The 18,534-nt window shown below is 49.1% G+C and overlaps 1 protein-coding gene across 4 annotated transcripts in view; it reads left to right on the forward strand.

Moving 5' to 3' along the window:
* Positions 1 to 18,534, forward strand: part of Cnnm4 (cyclin and CBS domain divalent metal cation transport mediator 4) — a 37,920-nt gene that overhangs the window by 15,122 nt on the left and 4,264 nt on the right. For all 4 annotated transcript variants that reach the window (XR_007979482.1, XR_007979483.1, XM_052192962.1 and 1 more), the window contains exons 2-5: positions 12,313 to 12,456; positions 12,690 to 12,824; positions 13,585 to 13,754; positions 14,020 to 14,116. Coding sequence is in view for 2 of the 4 variants with exons in the window: in XM_052192962.1 (XP_052048922.1) it covers positions 12,313 to 12,456; positions 12,690 to 12,824; positions 13,585 to 13,754; positions 14,020 to 14,116 (546 nt within the window). In the remaining 2 variants the exon portion in view is untranslated. The remainder of the gene's footprint in view (positions 1 to 12,312; positions 12,457 to 12,689; positions 12,825 to 13,584; positions 13,755 to 14,019; positions 14,117 to 18,534) is intronic.

Raw genomic sequence — 18,534 nt, forward strand, 5'->3', positions numbered from 1 at the left:
GCAAGATTATAAACACTCTTTGTTTCCTCGCTTCCTCTTTTGTTACCCCTGTCCAGAGAAAAAATGTCGAACATTCCTGGATGTATCTCTGTGTATACAGGAGTGGTGGCACACGCCTTTAATCCCAGTTTGCAGGAGGCAGAGATGACAGATCTCTGAGTTTGAGGCCAGCCTAGTTCCAGGACAGCTAGGGCTGTGTAGAGACACTGTCTCAAAACCATATATGCCTACCTTTCCAGGATAACTAGAGCTAACTGTAATTTTGTGGGGGGAGTGAGGGTATTTTAAAAATAAATATATATTTGTATGTGTGTGTGTGTGTATGTGTATATATTACCATGAATGTACATACATACATACACATGTGTATATGTATATATGTATATACATGTATATGTATATATATGTGTGTGTGTGTGTGTGTGTTTATGTGTATGTATGTGCATGTATGGTAATATTATTGTTTACTCCTAACAGGACATGTAGAGGTTGGGAATGTAGGGCAGTTGGTAGAGTGTTTGCTATGCATACCTAAAGCCTTTGATTTTGATTCCCAGTGCTCCATAGGCTTAGTGTGGTGTTATATGCCTGTGATCCCTGTGCTCAAGAGGTAGAGGCCGGAAGTTATCCACAGCTACATAGAGAATTTGAGGTTAGCCTGGCTACATGAAACCCCATCTTAAAAAAGAAAAATCTCTTTGTACAAGTAGTCAGAGGCAAGAAGGATAGGAACTGGTTAGTTTTTGTCTACTTGACTCAAGCCAGAGTCTTCTGAGGAACTGGAACCTCAACTGAGAAAAGACCTCCACTGGGTTCACCACTGGCCGGCCTGCAGGCCTCTTCTTGATTGATGGGGGAGGGCCCAGCCCATTGTGGGTGGTGCCATCCCTGGACAGGAGGTCTTGGGTATATAGGTGAGTAAGCTGGGTCAGCCCTGGGGAGAGGCCACACTGCCCACGGCCTCCACCTTAGTTCCTGCTCTCAGGCTCCTGCCCTGAGTTTCCATCTTGACTGTCCTCACTGAGTGTCTTGGGTTGTGTAAGCAAAAGAAATCCTTTCCTTTTCAAATTGCTTTTTTTTTTTTAAGTCACCGTCATTATCATAGCAATAGGAATCTAAGATACATACCAAATTTAAGGCCAGCCTGGGCAAAATTCTGTCTCCAGAAAGTCCTTTGGAGATCCAAATCAAAATATTAGATATCTGGTTATTCGTAGCTGTAATTTTATAGATGTTTACAGGTAAGCCTGGGCTTTACTTCCAAAAAAAAAAATCCAGTAAAGCAAGTGGGGCAGAGAGAGAGAGAGAGAGAGAGGAGAGAGAGAGAGAGAGAGAGAGAGAGAGAGAGGAAGCGAGACTGGCCTAGGGCGGTTAAGTATTTAAAGGAGATGAGGCTGCGATTATGTCATTACCTCTACTTTTGTATGTGTTTACTATTTCCCATAATAAATGACATGGAAATGAGAAGTGTGAGCAAGTCCCTGGGGTGGGAGGCAGATCCAGGGTCTCCACTTTGTCCCCAGCTCCGCCCCTAGAGCTGAGGGTTAGAACAGAGCGCAGCCGGTCCTTGCAGGACACTGGATGTGGCTTCTCTGGTGAAGTTCAAGACCAAGTCTGCGAGACAAAGCAGCGCCTCCTGGGACCCTTCTCAGTAACGACGGACCGTGGGGACAGACTTCTGGAGAGAAGGTCCAGTAAAGCTGTGATGTGTCTGCTATGCAAAGGGGTAACTGAGGCATGGCCATCTTTATGGGGCTATGATTTCTGTTAATCATATTTTATGGAGGGGGCAAGGGTGGGGGCGCACTGCAGCACAGGTGTAGAGGTCAGGGACAACTTGCTTGACTTGGTTCTTTCCTCCTTCCATGTGGATCCCAGGCTGGGATTGAACTCAGGTCATAAGCTTGGTGACAAGTGCTTTTATTTGCTGCGCCATCTGACGAGCCCTGATCTTGTTCCTTTTGGACAATGGACTCCACGTTGTTCATCCTTGCTTAAGTAATCTTCCTAGCAGTCCTAGAGAACGGAGACTATTGGGTATTCCTCGGGGGTCTTCAAAGCTTGCTAATGGACACCCTATTCATAAGGGGTGTTCTTAGTTTGTATCTCTGCTCTCTCAAATATTATGTATGTACAGGTACTATTTTAATAGTATATTTCATGAAACAACTAAGAACAATTTTCTATTACATTGATTGATTGATTGATTGATTATATATATATATATATATATATATATATATATATATATATATATATACACACACACACACATTTGAGATTGTGCCCTGATATGTTATGTGGGTATGTAGGGGAGGTAGGTCAAAGGACAACTTTCGGGAATTGAATTGGTTCTCACCTTTTTTTTTTTTTTTTGGTTTTTCAAGACAGGGTTTCTCTGTGTAGCCCTGGCTGTCCTGGAACTCACTCTGTAGACCAGGCTGGCCTTGAACTCAGAAATCCGCCTGCCTCTACCTCCCAAGTGCTGGGATTAAAGGCGTGTGCCACCACTGCCTTGTAGTTCTTTCCTTCTACCATGTAGCCAAGAGATCAAACTCAGTGCAGGGCCCTTCTACCCACTGAGCCATCTCACCAGCCCAATATAACGTTTAAAGAAGATGAAGTTACCATACTTAAATTTGTTTTTCTTTTTTTCTTAAAGATTTATTTATTTTTATGTATATGAGTACACTGTAGCTGTCTGACACACACCAGAAGAGGGCATCAGACCTCATTACAGATGGTTGTGAGCCACCATGTGGTTGCTGGGTATTGAACTCAGGGCCTTGGAAGAGCAGTCAGTGCTCTTAACCACTGAGCCATCTATCCAGCCCTAAATTTGTTTTTCTAACAGTTATTAATGTACAGTAATCGAAACAAAACAAAATCTGGTGCCTCTCAAGATACACAGTATATCCAAGGTAGGATCCAAGTTAATGATGGCAGCTAGAAGGGTGTATGTATGTATTTATATATGTGGTCTATCTGCATGCACACTTGCATCCAGAACAGGGCATCAGATCCCGGTATAGATGGTCATGAGCCACCATGAGGTTGGTGGAAATGGAACTCAGGACATCTGGAAGTGCAGTGTTCCTAATCTCAGCAGCTGTAGCCTATGCCTTTCTAGTCATGGTCCCTACCATTGCCTCCAGGAGGCACAGCCCCTTCCATCTCTGTCTGCTTGGTGAGTATTTATCTGGCTTGAAGTACAGGACACCCCTGTGCTCCCTTTCAGGGCTAGTGGGGGAGCAGAATGTATAGACACCGCCCCCCACCCCACCATGGGCAGGCAGATCTGGACAGGCAGTCAGGCTATGTGCAAACAAGAGAAATTTACTTATTTTGGACTGGGACCTAAGTGTAAACAGAACTGGTACTGACAGGTTTCAGGTAGGCCTGGCCCTGCAGTCTGTGTACTACACTATCTCCAGGAAGCCCTTTCACCCACTGCCTGGGTCCCATCTCTGTTTTTGGCAAGTGGGTCACAGTGGCCACTCACTCTCTCTTCCCCTTGAGGTTGACATCAGCCAACATTTCTGTCTTCTTTTCTTTGCTCTCTTGGTTTTCCCTTTGTCATTTATGACCTTTAAAAAAAAAACAAAGTAAAAAGCCTGGGGCTGGAGAGATGGCTCTGCAGCTGAGTCCTTGCTCTTGCACAGGACCTGGATAGGAGCACCGATGGGAGCACCTACTGGATAGTTCACAGCTGCCTGTATTTCCAGCTCAGTGGGTCTGATGCCCTCTTCTAGGATTCAAGGACACTGGGATACACAGGTACATGTACAGAGATGCATGGAAACAAAACACCTACACATATAAAATAAAATCAATAAATATTTTTTAAAGATTAAAATACATAGCCTGGCGTGGTAACTCATGCCTTTAATCCTAGCACTTGGGAAGCAGAGGTGAGTTCCAGGCCAGCCTGGTCTACAAAGCAAGTTTCAGGACAGCCAGAACTAAACAGAGAAACCCTGTCTCAAAAAAAACAACAATAAAAAACAAACAACAACAAAAAGATTAAAAACATCTAAGACAGGCATAGTGACGTACAACTTTTTTTAAAAAGATTTATTTATTTTATGTATATGAGTACAATGCAGCTGTCTTCAGACACCCCAGAAAAGGAGGTCAGATCCCATTACAGATGGTTGTGAGCCACCATGTGGTTGCTGGGAATTGAACTCAGGACTCTGGAAGAGCGGCCTATGCTAGAGGAATGACCCAGCAAGGCCATCCTGACCTTTGTGGGAAGAGTGAAGCTGGGACTCCTGTGACAAGCGAGTGTGGAAGTCACGTTAGCTTCCCACTGATGTCTCTGTCCTGGGACTCATTCTGAGTCAAATAATGCATGCTTAAACAGAGCTTTTACTGTGGCATTATTCACAATACAAAAGCTTAGCCATAATTCATGTCTGTTCCAGGCAGGAAGGAGGCTGGTATATACTAGTGCACACCGCGTGGCCGAGTGGGTAGGACTCTGGGACCCTGGCTCAGAAAGGGGCAGGCAGTATTTCTTTTGGTATGGTTGGTTTTTTTGAGACAGGGTTTCCCTCTGCCACCTTGGCTGGCCTAGGACTGAATATGTAGATGAGGCTGGCCTTGAAATCATGGCAGTCCTCCTGTCTCTGCCTTCCGAGTGCTGGGATTAAAGTGTGCCCAGCCCTGCTTACTTAGTGTGGTGTCTTGCCTGAGTTAGTCAGGAAGAAGCTGCCCTGCTTTCTGTGGCTTTCCATGAAAGTGCCTCTCTCCTATTTTCCTGTAAGCGTGAGAAGGCAGACAGTAGACAAAATGCCGATAGTCAACACTCTTTCTGCACAGTGAAGCACAGCGATCACTCTTCCGGTCACTCTTCCGGAGCTGCTTCTCCTTGCTGCCCGTGTTGGCTGGTCTGAGCCAGTTTCACTATGTTGTCTAGCCTCTGACATCAACTTACTCTGTAGTCCAGCCTGGTCTTGAACTTGTGGAGATCCTCCTGCCCCAGTGCTGAAATCGCAGGCATGTGCCTCCACACCTAGCTTCTGTCGTGCTTATAACGTTTGTTTGTTTTGTTTTTTGCATACTGTGAATCACTGGCTCCTCCAATAAATGTAGGCCTGAGTCATTCTTTATAGCAGCTGCAATTCTGTGTTATAAATATTGTCTGGATCTTCAGGGCTACACCTTGCACACTATATGGGTATTTCCTTGGTGGTAAGTCACTTCCTAGGAGTGGAAGAAGGGGCTGAGTCCAACGTCTTAGCACACTGAACATTTTAATACATGCTGTCATGTCCCTGAAGAAAACTTTTAAACTCCTGTCAGCAGTAATCAATTCTGTTAATACAGAGGACGGATTGGTACATTGAAACACCACCCCTCCTGTAGTTTATTGGGTTGGGTCCCTAGCACTACCAAAACAAAGCAACAGACGGATAGGTAAATTTTAAGACCCAAGGTAATTTGAATTTCCTTGGATTAATTTGTATTTATTATATTTGTGTTTAAAATTAAGCTTGTAGGCAGGAGAATTGCAGTGAATTTCAGGCCAGCCTAGGCTATAAAGTTTCAGGCTACCAGGAGGTACAGATGGAGGCCCTGTCTCAACAAAGGGGGGATGGGATGGGGTGGGATAGGGCGGGCTAAGAGATGGCTCAGTGGCTAAACACAAACTAGACTTGTGATTTTTCTAACTGGTTTATAAAGATTTGCAGTGATATGGACTGACCTAGTTAGCCCAATACCTCTCAGTGAATAGTCTCTTTTTTTCTTTTGATTCAAATGTCAGATTTGTAATCTGATATTACACACACACATACACACACACACACACACACACACACACAAACAAGGGGGTTTGCCAACTGGAGGTTTTATTTTGTTGGTTTTAAAAGCGAGGTCGGCCTGATTGGCCTGAAGCTCACTATAGCCCAGGCTGCCTCTACCTTCGAAGTGCTGGACTTTATTTCTGAATTCTTCCATTGGTTTGCCCAGTACAGCACGCTGTAGTCACTCACAGTGGCCTTATTACCAGGCATGGCGGCACGTGCCTATGGGAGAGGCCAAGCTAAGAGGATTACGTGATCCCAGGAACCCAAGAGTTTGAGAGAAGTCTGGGCACCATAATGAAATTGAAATTTGAAATTTTCATATTGAAAATCAGAGTTGGGCGTGTGAGATGGCTCAGAGGGTAAAGGCTCTTGTTTTACAGGCCTGACCCACCTGAGGTAGAACCTAGAACCCACATAAATATGGAGCAAGAACCAACTCCACAGTTATCCTCCAACCTCCTACAGGTACTGTGGTACAGCCTCTCCACCCCCAACAATAATAAGTGAAATTATTAAGGTGTACTGTTGCAGGAACTATTAAAAAAAATCAACCCACCAGTTCTCCAGCCCCTCTCTCCAGCTGGGACCCTGAGTTTTTCTCACTTCCACACAATGCCCTACACGTCCCACAATCAGCCATTTCAACACCTAATTACCTTGTAGAAGCAAGGCTCTTAAAGCTTAATTAACCAATCAGATTTATATATCAATAAAATCACAATTTACAAGATGTCAATACAGTAATTTCGGAGCCAATTGATAATGATGAATGCTTTATCCCAATACTTCCAACCTTGGGAAATCATAGCTACTTGTGGCTGGAAACACCAGGTGGATACACGTCAGCAGCCACCTCCTTTCCCTCCCTTCCTCTCAGACAACACCACGCCTCCCCCAAACTCTTAGCTCTGCCTCCCTTTACCCCATCCAATCACAGGCCTCCTCTGTACTGATATAATTGAACAGGGAAAATCCTGAGACAGTGTATAAGTAAAATCAATTGGAATTAAATTAAGGGCTTCTTTTAGTATTCCTTTCTGTTGTGACTGGCAAGTTTCTGTCTTGGCATGGGTATCTCAGGCTAGCCCCAAGCTGTAGATATAGCTTGTGGATATTCTAATGTTTGAATGGTTAAGGCAAGAGGGTTGTGAACTGAAGACCTTTATGTGACACCACAGCTTGCTCCTGAGCTCCCATAGCCTGAGGTACAGCTTGGGCTCCTGGGCAGTTGGTGACTGGTTCTCTTGTCTGTTTTCTGAGGGAACAGACTGTGGCCACACCTCCCCCTCTCCTGCCCACTCACATGGCTGCAGTGGGTCTCTGCGTAGCACCCCCATTTTTCCTTTATTATTTATTAGGATTAATTATAATTATTTTACATGGGCTCACACTTGGGTCCTTGTGCTTGCTGCAGTGCAGTAAGTTACCACCTGTGCCATCTCCCAGCCTCCCACTGCCTTCTTGCGGCCTTGGAAACCCAGTGTGACTGAGCACCGTCAGTGCTGGTACAGTCTACCCGGCAACCACAGCCTAGCTGTGCCAGGTCTCCTAGCTTCTGCCAGGTCATTTGCCGGGCCTGGAAGAAGAATGGTCACCACATAGATGAAGCTAAGATAATGGATGAATGGCCCCAGTCTTCCAGGCTGGATGGCAAGGAGTTTGCCCCTCTCTGGGTCATGCCTCTCCCACCCCTTCACGCTGGGAAGGGCAGGGCGGCTGCTCCTCCTGCTGGCTGAGGTCAGCACTATTAATAGCCAGCTTAATCCTGCTCAGGCCTGGGCTAAGGGAGGAAAAGGAGCTGGTTGCCAGGAAATGAGAGTGTCCAGGCATCTGTAGGTGCAGACCAGTGACCCAAGGCCATGTGTCCAGTCACCAAGTCCACACCCAGGACCTGTTGTGGGAACTTGGGATTTTTCCTTATTGGGTGACCCAGAGAGGAGGTCACCCAGGATAGCACCATCTCTGATAGTAATATCCCTTGTCTGACCTGGGCTTTTCCCAGGGAGAAGAGTAACTGGACTGATGGTCCCTTTGGACTTTGAAACCCAGAACCCAGTAACACATTTCCTTATAGCCTTTGATGGAGTGTGATTTTTTTTTTTTTTTTATGTGAGGGAGGAAGACATGGCAGCTTGCTAAAATAAGTGTCAGGCAGGGCGGAGTCCAGCCTTCCAGGGCTCTGGACCTCCTTTTAAACTCTGGACGAGGGTTTGGAGCACCCTGGTACTGGGTATAAAGAAGACTTTGGGGTTTGCTGGGGTGGCATGTGAGCTTGGGGCAGAGATGACAGATGCGCCACAAGCTGGGGATGGGGGCGCACTCATGTGCGGAAGAAGGCAGGAGGATGAGAAGTTCAAGGTCATCCTAGGCTGCATCGGGAATTCAGGGTTAGCCTGTTCTACACGAGAACCTGTCTCAGAAGACCAAACGGAACCAAACCAGATGTGAGGCAGGGAAAGCTGGAAGCAGAGGGCGTTGCTGAGGGACTCGGGTTGTAGGTCCTTTCTCCTGTTGCCTGCACCTTTTAACCCCTTCCGTGTGAGCCAGGGCCATGGCTGTTATGGGGGCAGGGCGAGTGGAAACTCCCCTGTGGCTGGCTGGGGGGTAAGGTCCTCCTGGCTAGTTCTGGGACAAAGGTCAGTAAAGGGTAGAGTGGGCAAGCTTGCCTCCAGGTGATATGCCAAGGACATCCAGGATTCCAGGGTGTCTCTTCCGGTGGTCCCTCCCACCCAACTGTCCTCTTCCAAACAGGGCTGGCGTGTAGAACGTGGGAGAAACAGAATTAGATTGTTTTCACAGTATTTTCTTGCATTTTGTTTTATCTCCATGTGTGTGCTATGTCATATGTCACGCTATGTCAGATGTCAGAGGTAACTTTGGCTTGCTGTCTGCTCTCTCCACCTGCTGGATTCTCTGAATTAAACTCTGGCCTCAGGCTGGGCCACACCCTTACCCACCTAGCCATCTTGCAGACCTTAGAACATTGTCCTGTTTTTTATGTATTCATCTTTTATGTGTTTGTGTGTATGTGTCAGTGTGTGAGCATATGCACATGCGTGCAGGTCCTGTGGAGGCCAGGAAAGGACGGCGAATGTCCTGTAGTTTCTGTGAGCCAGCCAGTCCTGAGGCAGCGACTGCTGTGCTTAGCGCTGAGCCACCTCGGAAGCCCCCACCAAGAGCCTCGTTTTCTAAAGTTTCTTTCTGTGTTCCTTCTGATTATAAATCTGTACAGTTAGTTGTAGAAAGGTGGAATGTCTGAACAGAGCGAGAAGAATGAGAAAGCTCACTCTCAGGCGACACCATGTGAAACTGCTGTTTTGGGTCAAAAGTAGCCTGAGTACCAGCAACTATATACGGACCAACCAAATAGTAGCACTTCATTATATCTCCTTGTGGAGAAGTGGAATTTCCAGCTGTAAATGCACCATTTAAATACTCTTCGTTTCTTATTTCAGCCACAGCCCAAGTCCCATTATCTAGCTGAGTGACCCTGAACAGCAAAGGGAGGTGGTCCATCAAGGCACACTCCTCTCCGAGAGCCTCAGTCCACATAGGGAAACTGTAAACTAGAGTCTGGGTTGGCATTCCTAGTCTTGTCTCTTGAGCTGGGGCGGCCACCCCTGGCCTGCTCGGTAAGCTCTCCCTCCAAGCTGCGCCCCCGCCCTGCCTCCTCTGTGCTTCATTAGTTTATAAAATAGCCTGGTTAGCCTTTGAAATGTCATACGGAGGTACTGTGTATTTTGATCACATCGACTTTCCAGCTTTGCCTGCCTGGTCTCCTGCAGGTCTGGTGCAGGTGATCACAGCTGGCGTGAGCCCATGAATGTGTGGGTGTGTCACGTCCCAGCACCCCTCTCCTCCCCATCCTGCAGCCGCCCTTCTTCCTGCCCACCCATCCTTCTTTAAGCCTTGATTGTTGATGATGGTGGGGAGTTGTTAACGGCTGTGGTGGGTGTTGTGGGCTGTGATGGGTGTTGAGGGGCTATGATAGGTGTTGTGGGCTGTGGTGGGTGTTGAGGGGCTATGATAGGTGTTGTGGGCTGTGGTGGGTGTTGAGGGGCTGTGGTGGGTGTTGTGGGCTGTCGTGGGTGTTGAGGGGCTATGATAGGTGTTGTGGGCTGTGGTGGGTGTTGAGGGGCTGTGGTGGGTGTTGAGGGGCTGTGGTGGGTGTTGTGGACTGTGATGGGTGTTGTAGGGCTGTGGTGGGTATTGCGGGATGTGATGGGTGTTGTGGGGCTGTGGTAGTAGTGCCGCAGCTGTCCCCTTTAGGGCTGGGCAGTCAGAGTCACTTTCAGCTCTCTGACCAGTTAATGAATCTGTCCATTATCTGCTTCCTACTTTAAAAAGTTTCTCTGACTACGGCTGAGAAGCAGCACAAATCTATGGGTATAAACACAATAAACAAATATTTAGAAAGCAGTTTGACAATATGACCATTTAACCAAAGAACTCTACTATGTCCCACCTGGGGGCTTGTGGCCTCCCCAGACATGGTCTTTTGACCAGGTTTACTAGACATGAATTCTCTCCTTTGGAGCAGGCTTCAAATCCAGTCAGAAATGCCTGGTTACCTTAGAACAGTCGGCTGCTATTGCAGCAGTGGGCACATCTTGGCTGGCAGGCCACTGCTTAGCCCATTGCTGTCCTGTCTCTCCGGTATCTACTTTACATGGTCCATCGGCAGTCCAGAAACTCCAGAATTACTGACCCTGACAGGCCTCTTCTCATGTCTGCATCCCGTTCTCCTTCCCTCTCTCTCTTCTGCAGTTGAGTAGATGAAGAGGAATAGTGTGAGAGGAGGCAACGCCCCTGCTGCCTCTGAACCTGCCTGACAGAAAGGACAAAAATGGAGCCGTCCTGGGCAGAGCAGAGAGAGACTGTGGGGTCATGAGCTAGCTCCTAGCCCTCCCTGTCAGGTTCCAGGTGTTGAAGCTCTTAGCTTCCCGTTGGATAGAAGATTGAGGGCACAGGGGAGGGCTACAGAATTTTACTTAGAGTCTGGGAATATAGCACAGTCACTAGAGTGCCTGCCTGCCCTGCGCAAAGCCTTGGGCTGGGACAGCAGCACTCTGTATTGTGGGCAGGGTGCTGCAGGCCCTGTCACTCCTGCACTTGGGAGGTAGTGGCGGGAGGGTCAGGGGCGCAAGATGATTCTCAGGAAGTTAAGCTGCACGAGACCCTGCCCTGAAAAAACAGAACTTTTTTTTTTTTTTAATTTGAGATATCTTGACACTTGACTATTTAGGTCACTAGGCAAGGGGCCAACAGTAAGGACTCCAGCATCAGGAGGTCAGGGAGGAACCAGCGATAGTGGCACACCTCTACTACACACTTGTAATCCAAACACTTAAAAACTACGCCTGGAGGATCTTGAGTTCAAGGTCAGCGCGAGCTACACGGTGCTCCCTATTTCAAAGCCAGAACACAAAATCTGACTGCTCACAACTGCTGTCAGTCCAGTTCTGGGGATCCGGCACCCTCTGCTGGCCTCCAGGGGCACTGAGAGTACACCGGTACACATAGCACACCCGGTAAGCACACACTTTTTTTTTTTTTAATTAAAAACAAAGACAAACCAGAGGTCAGAGAAAAGGAAGAATCCCTGGGGCCAGGAGCACAGCAGGGAGGTGTCTGTTGCCAACAGGAAAGGGGTTTCCAGGAGGGAGCAAGGACCCCTGGCCAGCAGGTCCTCTAAGAATGAAACCTTCCCATTGAAGGTCATGGGGACCTTAACAGAAGCTTCTTTTGTGAGAAAGGAGGGATCGGCAGGTGTTCCCGCTGGGGAACACAGCTTGGGGGGCCTGAGCTGGCCTTGCAGAGGGTTCTGAATGGCTTCTTAGCCAGGAACCTTTCTGTGGGGCCCAGCATGCAAGCCATCTTTAAGGCTAGTGTCAAGAATTTTGGCATTGAGCAAGGCCGACTGTGCAGTGGTTCCCTAGGGCTACATACTCCAAGGTGCCTGTCACGTAGGTAGCCACTGGACCCTCTGTCTGCTGTCACATGCAGGCCTCTGACCGGGCTTCCTATGGTCTTGTACTGTAGCCTCTCCCTTCGTGGAGGCCTCGGAAGCCCTGGCAGGTAACACCAGGCAGAGCCTGTCATTTCTCTCCTCCTTAGATTTTCTCCTCCTCTTCTTCCTCTTCTCCATCTTTCTTTTTTCTTCTTGAGACAGGGGGTTAAATATAGTCTAGGCAAGCCCAGGTTTGGTTGTGTAACCCAGGATGCCCTCAAGCTTGCAGCAATCCTCCTGTTTCTGCCTCCCAAGTATTAGGATAACAGATGTGAGTCACCATACTCAGTTTCTGTATTCTTTAAATGAAGGTTCTTAATGTAAGGCCTTTACAAGCACTGCGGGTCCTCCTATTCATAAGAGCAGCATCTCCTTGTAGGAGAAGCATCAGGAACCTGGAAAGGAAAGCAGACCCCGGTGACTGCCCAGTGGCTCAAGCCTAACGTGTTGACATTGCTTCGTGCCTGACCTTGTGTGCTGTCCTCACAGGCAAGTCCCACCTGGCCATCGTGCAGAAGGTGAACAACGAAGGTGAGGGCGACCCCTTCTACGAGGTGCTGGGCCTGGTCACCCTGGAGGACGTCATCGAGGAGATCATCAAGTCTGAAATCCTGGATGAGTCGGACATGTACAGTGAGTTGAGCCCTGGCCATGGGCCCTGAGTCCTACTGTATCTCGGAAGTCCGGTATCCCTTGGTAGAGAGGATTCTGTGCAGAGGTGTGGAGGTCCCGGACCCCCTGGGTCAGGTCTGGTGGCCAGCGGGGGGCCCTGTGTTGGCCATGGGGAGGAAGGGCACAGTGCTAAGCCTCCTCCGCCCTCCCTGCCTGGGAACTAGGGTTCAGGTGCAGACCTTTTCCTCTTACAGCTGACAATCGAACCCGGAAACGGGTGTCCATGAAAAACAAGCGTGACTTCTCCGCCTTCAAGGACGCTGACAATGAACTCAAAGTGAAAATCTCCCCTCAGCTTCTTCTGGCTGCTCATCGCTTCCTGGCCACAGGTAAGAGTGGAAAGAGAGCACTGAGGTGGGACACACTCACCTTAGAGTGGTCTGGGTACCCCCCTCCTCCCATGGAGAGCACCATGTTCACCGGAGCTGCCACAGAGTTCCAGACACAATCTAGCTCATTTACAGAGCAAGCACCGAGATGTCCAAGGGACCCTGGGCCCTTCAGGCTATCTTCTGGCCTGCTCGCCTGCCCTCTGCTCTGCTGGTCCCTACAGAGCTGACCTGGACCTCAGCAGCACTCCTCCCGTCTCCTCTAACTTAAAGCACCTTTGAGACATGGGTGACAGTTGAGACAAACCCTGCCTCCCATGCCGCAGCTCCCTTCTGGCTCACTTGCTAAAGGTGCTGGCCAATCCCTTTCCCTTTGTGTTTTTCCAATGTGATGCAGAGTAGTAATTGTAGGAACACTTAATTAACATGCACAAGCCAAGAATGTTTCTAAATGTCCTACCTGTGGTATCCACTTAAACATGAGACCATGCAGGGAGGTCGTGTCCCTGTCTTCCTGATGAGAAAATGAAGACACGTAAGTTCAGTAGTCTGCCAAAGGTCGTGACTGTTGTACCGGAGCCTCGTAAGCCAGCTGGTGCCATCTAAGCAGCAGAAGCCAAGCGTGGGACTTCCCAGGGAGGTGCAGGCTGAAGAAATGGCCCATGCAGGGAGGAAGCCATCCTAGTTCAGAGTGGCTGTGGTCACTTAGATGTTGGCTGCCTGTCCCAGGCACCTGTGAGGTCCCCTCTCTCTCCTGCAGAGGTGCCGCAGTTTAGCCCGTCTCTGATGTCAGAGAAGATCCTGCTCCGCCTGCTCAAGTACCCTGACGTCATCCAGGAGCTCAAGTTCGATGAACACAACAAGTACTGCGCCCGCCACTACCTGTACACCCGGAACAAGCCGGCCGACTGCTTCGTCCTCATCCTGCAGGTGCGCTTCGGACCCAGGGCCTAGGCGTGCAGGCCGCTCCTGCCTCCCACACCTGCGCCTCGCCTTCTGATGACCCTCAAGGGCGTGTGCGGCCTGCCCTTGAATGTGCTTGCTCCGGGTTGGGCATTGTTGTCGTGCCCACAAGTCAAGCCCTTGAGTGCTGCAGGACTCTGCTTTGTGCTCTGCCTGCTTTAGCCCCTCTCCTGTCACCACACAAGCCTCAACCATCTCAAGCCCTGTTGACCTGAGCCCTGTGTTCTTTCAGGGGAAGGTGGAGGTGGAGGCAGGCAAGGAGAACATGAAGTTTGAGACGGGTGCCTTCTCGTACTATGGGACCATGGCGCTTTCCACGGCACCCTCAGGTGAGCGGGGGCCGGGGCCTTGGATGACTCAGAGCAGAAGGAGGTGGGAAGGGCCAGAGTCGCCAGGCCTGTGGGAACAGAATGGCCTCTTTTCTGTTGGAAGGCTGAGGGCAAGAGAGGAGCAGAGGGTGTTCTGAAGTAGCAGGGACCAGCTGCTATGGGAAAGACTGCAGTCAGGGATGGTCAGGGGACCATGCAGCTCATGGGCTTTAGAAATGAAGGTAATCGCCTGCTCTGACTGCAGACATGGTGGGGAGAGTAGGATGGAACGGTAGAGAGCCACTGGAGTATCCATCGTAACTAAAGCGTGCGTGCGGGTAGGTGAACGGGACAAAGGACGGTGGCCTGAGGAGTCGGGCAGACTGGTGTTGGGCAGTAGCTAGCTCAGAGCCGATTTGCCTGAGGAAGCTGTAGATGCCTGACTCAGGGCCTCAGGGACTACTGCATTTTGGTCAGGTTTGGGCAGGCATGGGGGCTGGGTCCCCTAAGGATGACTCTAGTACTGGGTGGCTCAGGAGGTCGTGTTGTGGAAGGGCAGAACCTCAGCATCCTAGCAAGCCCCTCTCCCACCCCCAGGCTTTTTCCTGTGTGAGCACTCTGACCTTGGTAGAAGTGTGCCAGCTTGCTGTTGGGGAGGCGGTGTGTGTGTGTGTGTGTGTGTATGAATAAAAGTCACGTTTGGTGCCTAGAACAGGCTGTGCCAGGAGGTGTTGTCTCTAACTCTTGGGATTCCCGTGCCACGCTTGTCCCTTTGACAAGAAGCTCCCAAAGCACAGGGCCAGGGCACCCGTGAATATCAACAGAGCTTAGCCACCACATTCTCTGCCCCACATTAGGATGAGCCGGGGTAGCCGGGCACTGGTGGCGCACGCCTTTAATCCCAGCACTTGGGAGGCAGAGGCAGGCGGATTTCTGAGTTTGAGGCCAGCTAGATTGGTCTACAGAGTGAGTTCCAGGACAGCCAGAGCTACACAAGAGAAACCCTGTCTCGAAAAACAAACAAACAAACAAACCGAAAACAAGGCTGAGCCGGGGTGTGACAGGCTCCTGGGGTCAGGATCGGAGGCAATCAAGCTGGGCTCTAGACCAGATGAACCCCCCCCCCCCCGCCCTCCTGCCCACCCGCCCCTGTCATCAGGGCATCCTTGTCTTGTTTCTTGGGAAGTTTTGGTTTTTTGGAATGGCCTTGCTTTATAACTGGCCTGGGATTTCTTTTCCTTCTGCCTTAGCCTCCTGATGCTGAGATTGTAAATACCAGCTGATGTTTAATGTAGGTACCAGCTAACGTTGGAGAGATCCTGTTCAGAAGGGCTTGAGGGACTGCTCCCAGTGCTGATGCAGAGTGGCTGGAGGCCAGGCACTTCTGCATACAGCGCCTTGGTCTATCCTGAGGCCAGGCACTTCTGCATACAGCGCCTTGGTCTATCCTTACCACCAGCACCATTCTCATCTAAGTGTGTCCCTTAGATGGGACTGTGTCCCACTCCCACCCTGCCCTGCTTGAAGTAGCCTGACCCATCAACTCTGCCTCTCCATCCTGTTCTGGGGCCTGTGACCCCTCCTGGTCACTGATTTCCTCCTCTGTCACTCCAGCGCCTCCTGTGCAGGCTGGGTGTTCAACAGGCAAACTGAACTCCCTGCTCTCCTGGCTCTCAGGTAATGGGGCTTGCTAGAGAAGTGCACAGCGCCATCTGTTGCTAGAGCTTTGTACCGCAGCTGCACTAATGGCTCCCTATGAACCTGGGGACTTAGGATCCTTACTAGGTTTTGTGTCTATGTGGCTTAGAGTTCACTCTCTGGGTGGGTCTGCCACAGCCCTGGAGGGGCCTTTTCAAAAGTTCCCCAGTCCTGGAGAAAGCATTACCCAGCAGAAACACAGTCGCATGCACTGCCCAGATGCCAGGCTAGGGAATGGAGGACTGTTCTATACCCAGCCAGGTGAGCCTGCTCCAACCCGCTCGCAGGACTGCAGGCTGGCATAGCAGCTCCCATGACCGCAGGCTGGCATAGCAGCTCCCATGACCGCAGGCTGGCATAGCAACCCATCGGCTTCCTTCATAGCCTAAGGAATGAGGCGACAGCCCCCGCCAGCCTGGCCCTCTGAACCTGTATCTACTCTTCTTAACTGAGCCCCATCCCTGTCTTCCTCTCACTCGAAACATGGGACTAACACTGTGCCCAGTTCCAAGAGCTTTGGGGCAATGAGAGCAAGAGTGGAAGTAGAAAATACTGGAGTCCAGCTGTGAGATCCCTCTCTTCTCTGGAACAACTAAAAGGGGGCGTTCCCGCCAGCAGCTGCTCAGGAAAAAGCCAAATGCCAGGTGTAGTTCCTGGACTTGGCCTCTCTGGGAATCATGGGAGCAGTTAGAGACATTGAGTTTGAGGGTCCTCACATGCACCGCAACCCCAAAGGATGTGGGGGGGGAGCCAGTCACCCTCAGATTCTGACCACACTGGTGAGCCCTGCATGGGTCAGGACAGCTCAGGACAGCCCTAAAGCTTGACTAGTCTCTCTGTCTCTGTCTGTCTGTCTGTCTGTCTGTCTGTCTCTCTCTCTCTCTCTCTGTCTCTCTCTGTCTCTCTCTCTCATAAACCCAAAGCTTCACACATGTTAGATAAAGTTGTCTACTACAGAGCTAAATCCCTAGCCACCTAGCCCTCAATTTCTACTTCCTTTTTCTTGTTTTTATCACTATACTTGATTGCTCTTATTCTTTCTCTCCCTCTCTCTCTCTTTCTTTCTTTCTTTCTTTCTTTCTTTCTTTCTTTCTTTCTTTCTTTCTTTCTTTCTTTCTTTCTTTCTTTCTTTCTTTCTTTTTTTGGATTTGGTTTTATTGAGACAGGGTTTCTCTGTGTAGCCCTGACTGTCCTGGAACTCACTCTGTAGACCAGGCTGGCCTCGAACTCAGAAATCCACCTGCCTCTGCCTCCCAGAGTGCTGGGATTACAGGCGTGTGCCACCACCGCCCGGCCTCTTATTCTTTCTTTAAAGATTTATTTATTCATGTTTATGTGAGTACACTGTAGCTCTCTTCAGACACACTAGAAGAAGGCATCGGATCCCATTACAGGTGGTTGTGAGCCACCATGTGGTTGCTGGGAATTGAACTCAGGACCTCTGGAAACACAGTCAGTGCTCTTAACCACTGAGCCCTATTTTTTTTTTTTTTTTTTTTTAGTTTTATGTATGTATTTTATGTATATGGGTACTTTGCCTGCATGTACATCTGCACGCCATAAGCCAACATCAGACAGTTGTGAGCTGCTGTGTGCATGCTGGGAATTGAACTCAGGACCTTCAGAAGAGCAGTGAGTGCTCTTAACCTCTGTCCCATGGCTCCAGCCCTGAGTTTACTTTCATTGTGTGAATCTTTCTCTTAATGTTCCCCAGCATGCCACACTGTCCTGACTCCCTGTTTTAAAATAATAAAATGGTGACTTAGTTGTCACTCACCAACTTCAGCCTCCCTCTCTCTCCTTTTCTTATTCTTGTTTCACGGGTGGCCAGGACTTTATGCACCCATAGCCTGAATCCTGGTGTTTGTATCTAAAATGGACACTCTTCATGTGGGGTCAGGTGAGAAGACTCAGAAGGTGACAGTTCTTGTCTGAGCTCAGTCCCCAGAATCCATGTGGGATGAGACTTACATGAGTGCACATAGTATGCACATGCATATTTGTGCTTGCACATGCATATTCATGATTACACATGCATATTCATGCCTGTATGTGCATATTCATGCTCACATGCATATTCATGCTTACACATGCATATGCACAGATTAAAAAGTAATCTAAAGGGACTGAAGAGACAGCTCAGTAGTTAGCTGTTCTTCCAGAGGCCCTGAGTTCAAATCCCAGCAACCACATGGTGGCTCACAACTACCCGTAATGAGATCCAACGCCCTCTTCTCATGTGTCTGAAGACAGCAACAGTGTACTTACATATAATAATAAGTACATCTTAAAAAAAAAAAACACTCAACATCTTGTCATCCAAACACTTTGAAATATTTTTTAAAGTGTATTACAATTATTTGCATGTATATGTGTGCAAGCAAGTGTGCGCAGGTGCATGTGGGTGGTCAGAGGACAACTCGGGAGTCAGTTCTCTCCTTCCACCCTGTGGTCCAGAGGATGGAAGTCAGGTTATTAGTGGTGAGTGTGAAAATAGTAGGTAATAATGCCAGTATTCCTTTTCTCCCTGTAAGCTAAGCAGAGTTTCTGTTTACATTTGCTCCTGCACATGGTCTTTCAGTGACCCTCTGGTTCCTACTCATAGTAGAGGAGCTGCTACCTGCATATGTTCCTAGGTTTCTAAAGGATGATCAGAGCTGCGTGTCGGCGCCTGCATAGTCTTACTTTGATAAAGGCAGTATTGGTCCATTGAGTCACTGGGGCCAACATTCTGTCTCTGC

This window comes from Apodemus sylvaticus, chromosome 9 (assembly GCF_947179515.1).
Source record: "Apodemus sylvaticus chromosome 9, mApoSyl1.1, whole genome shotgun sequence".
Taxonomy (NCBI): Eukaryota; Metazoa; Chordata; class Mammalia; order Rodentia; family Muridae; genus Apodemus; species Apodemus sylvaticus.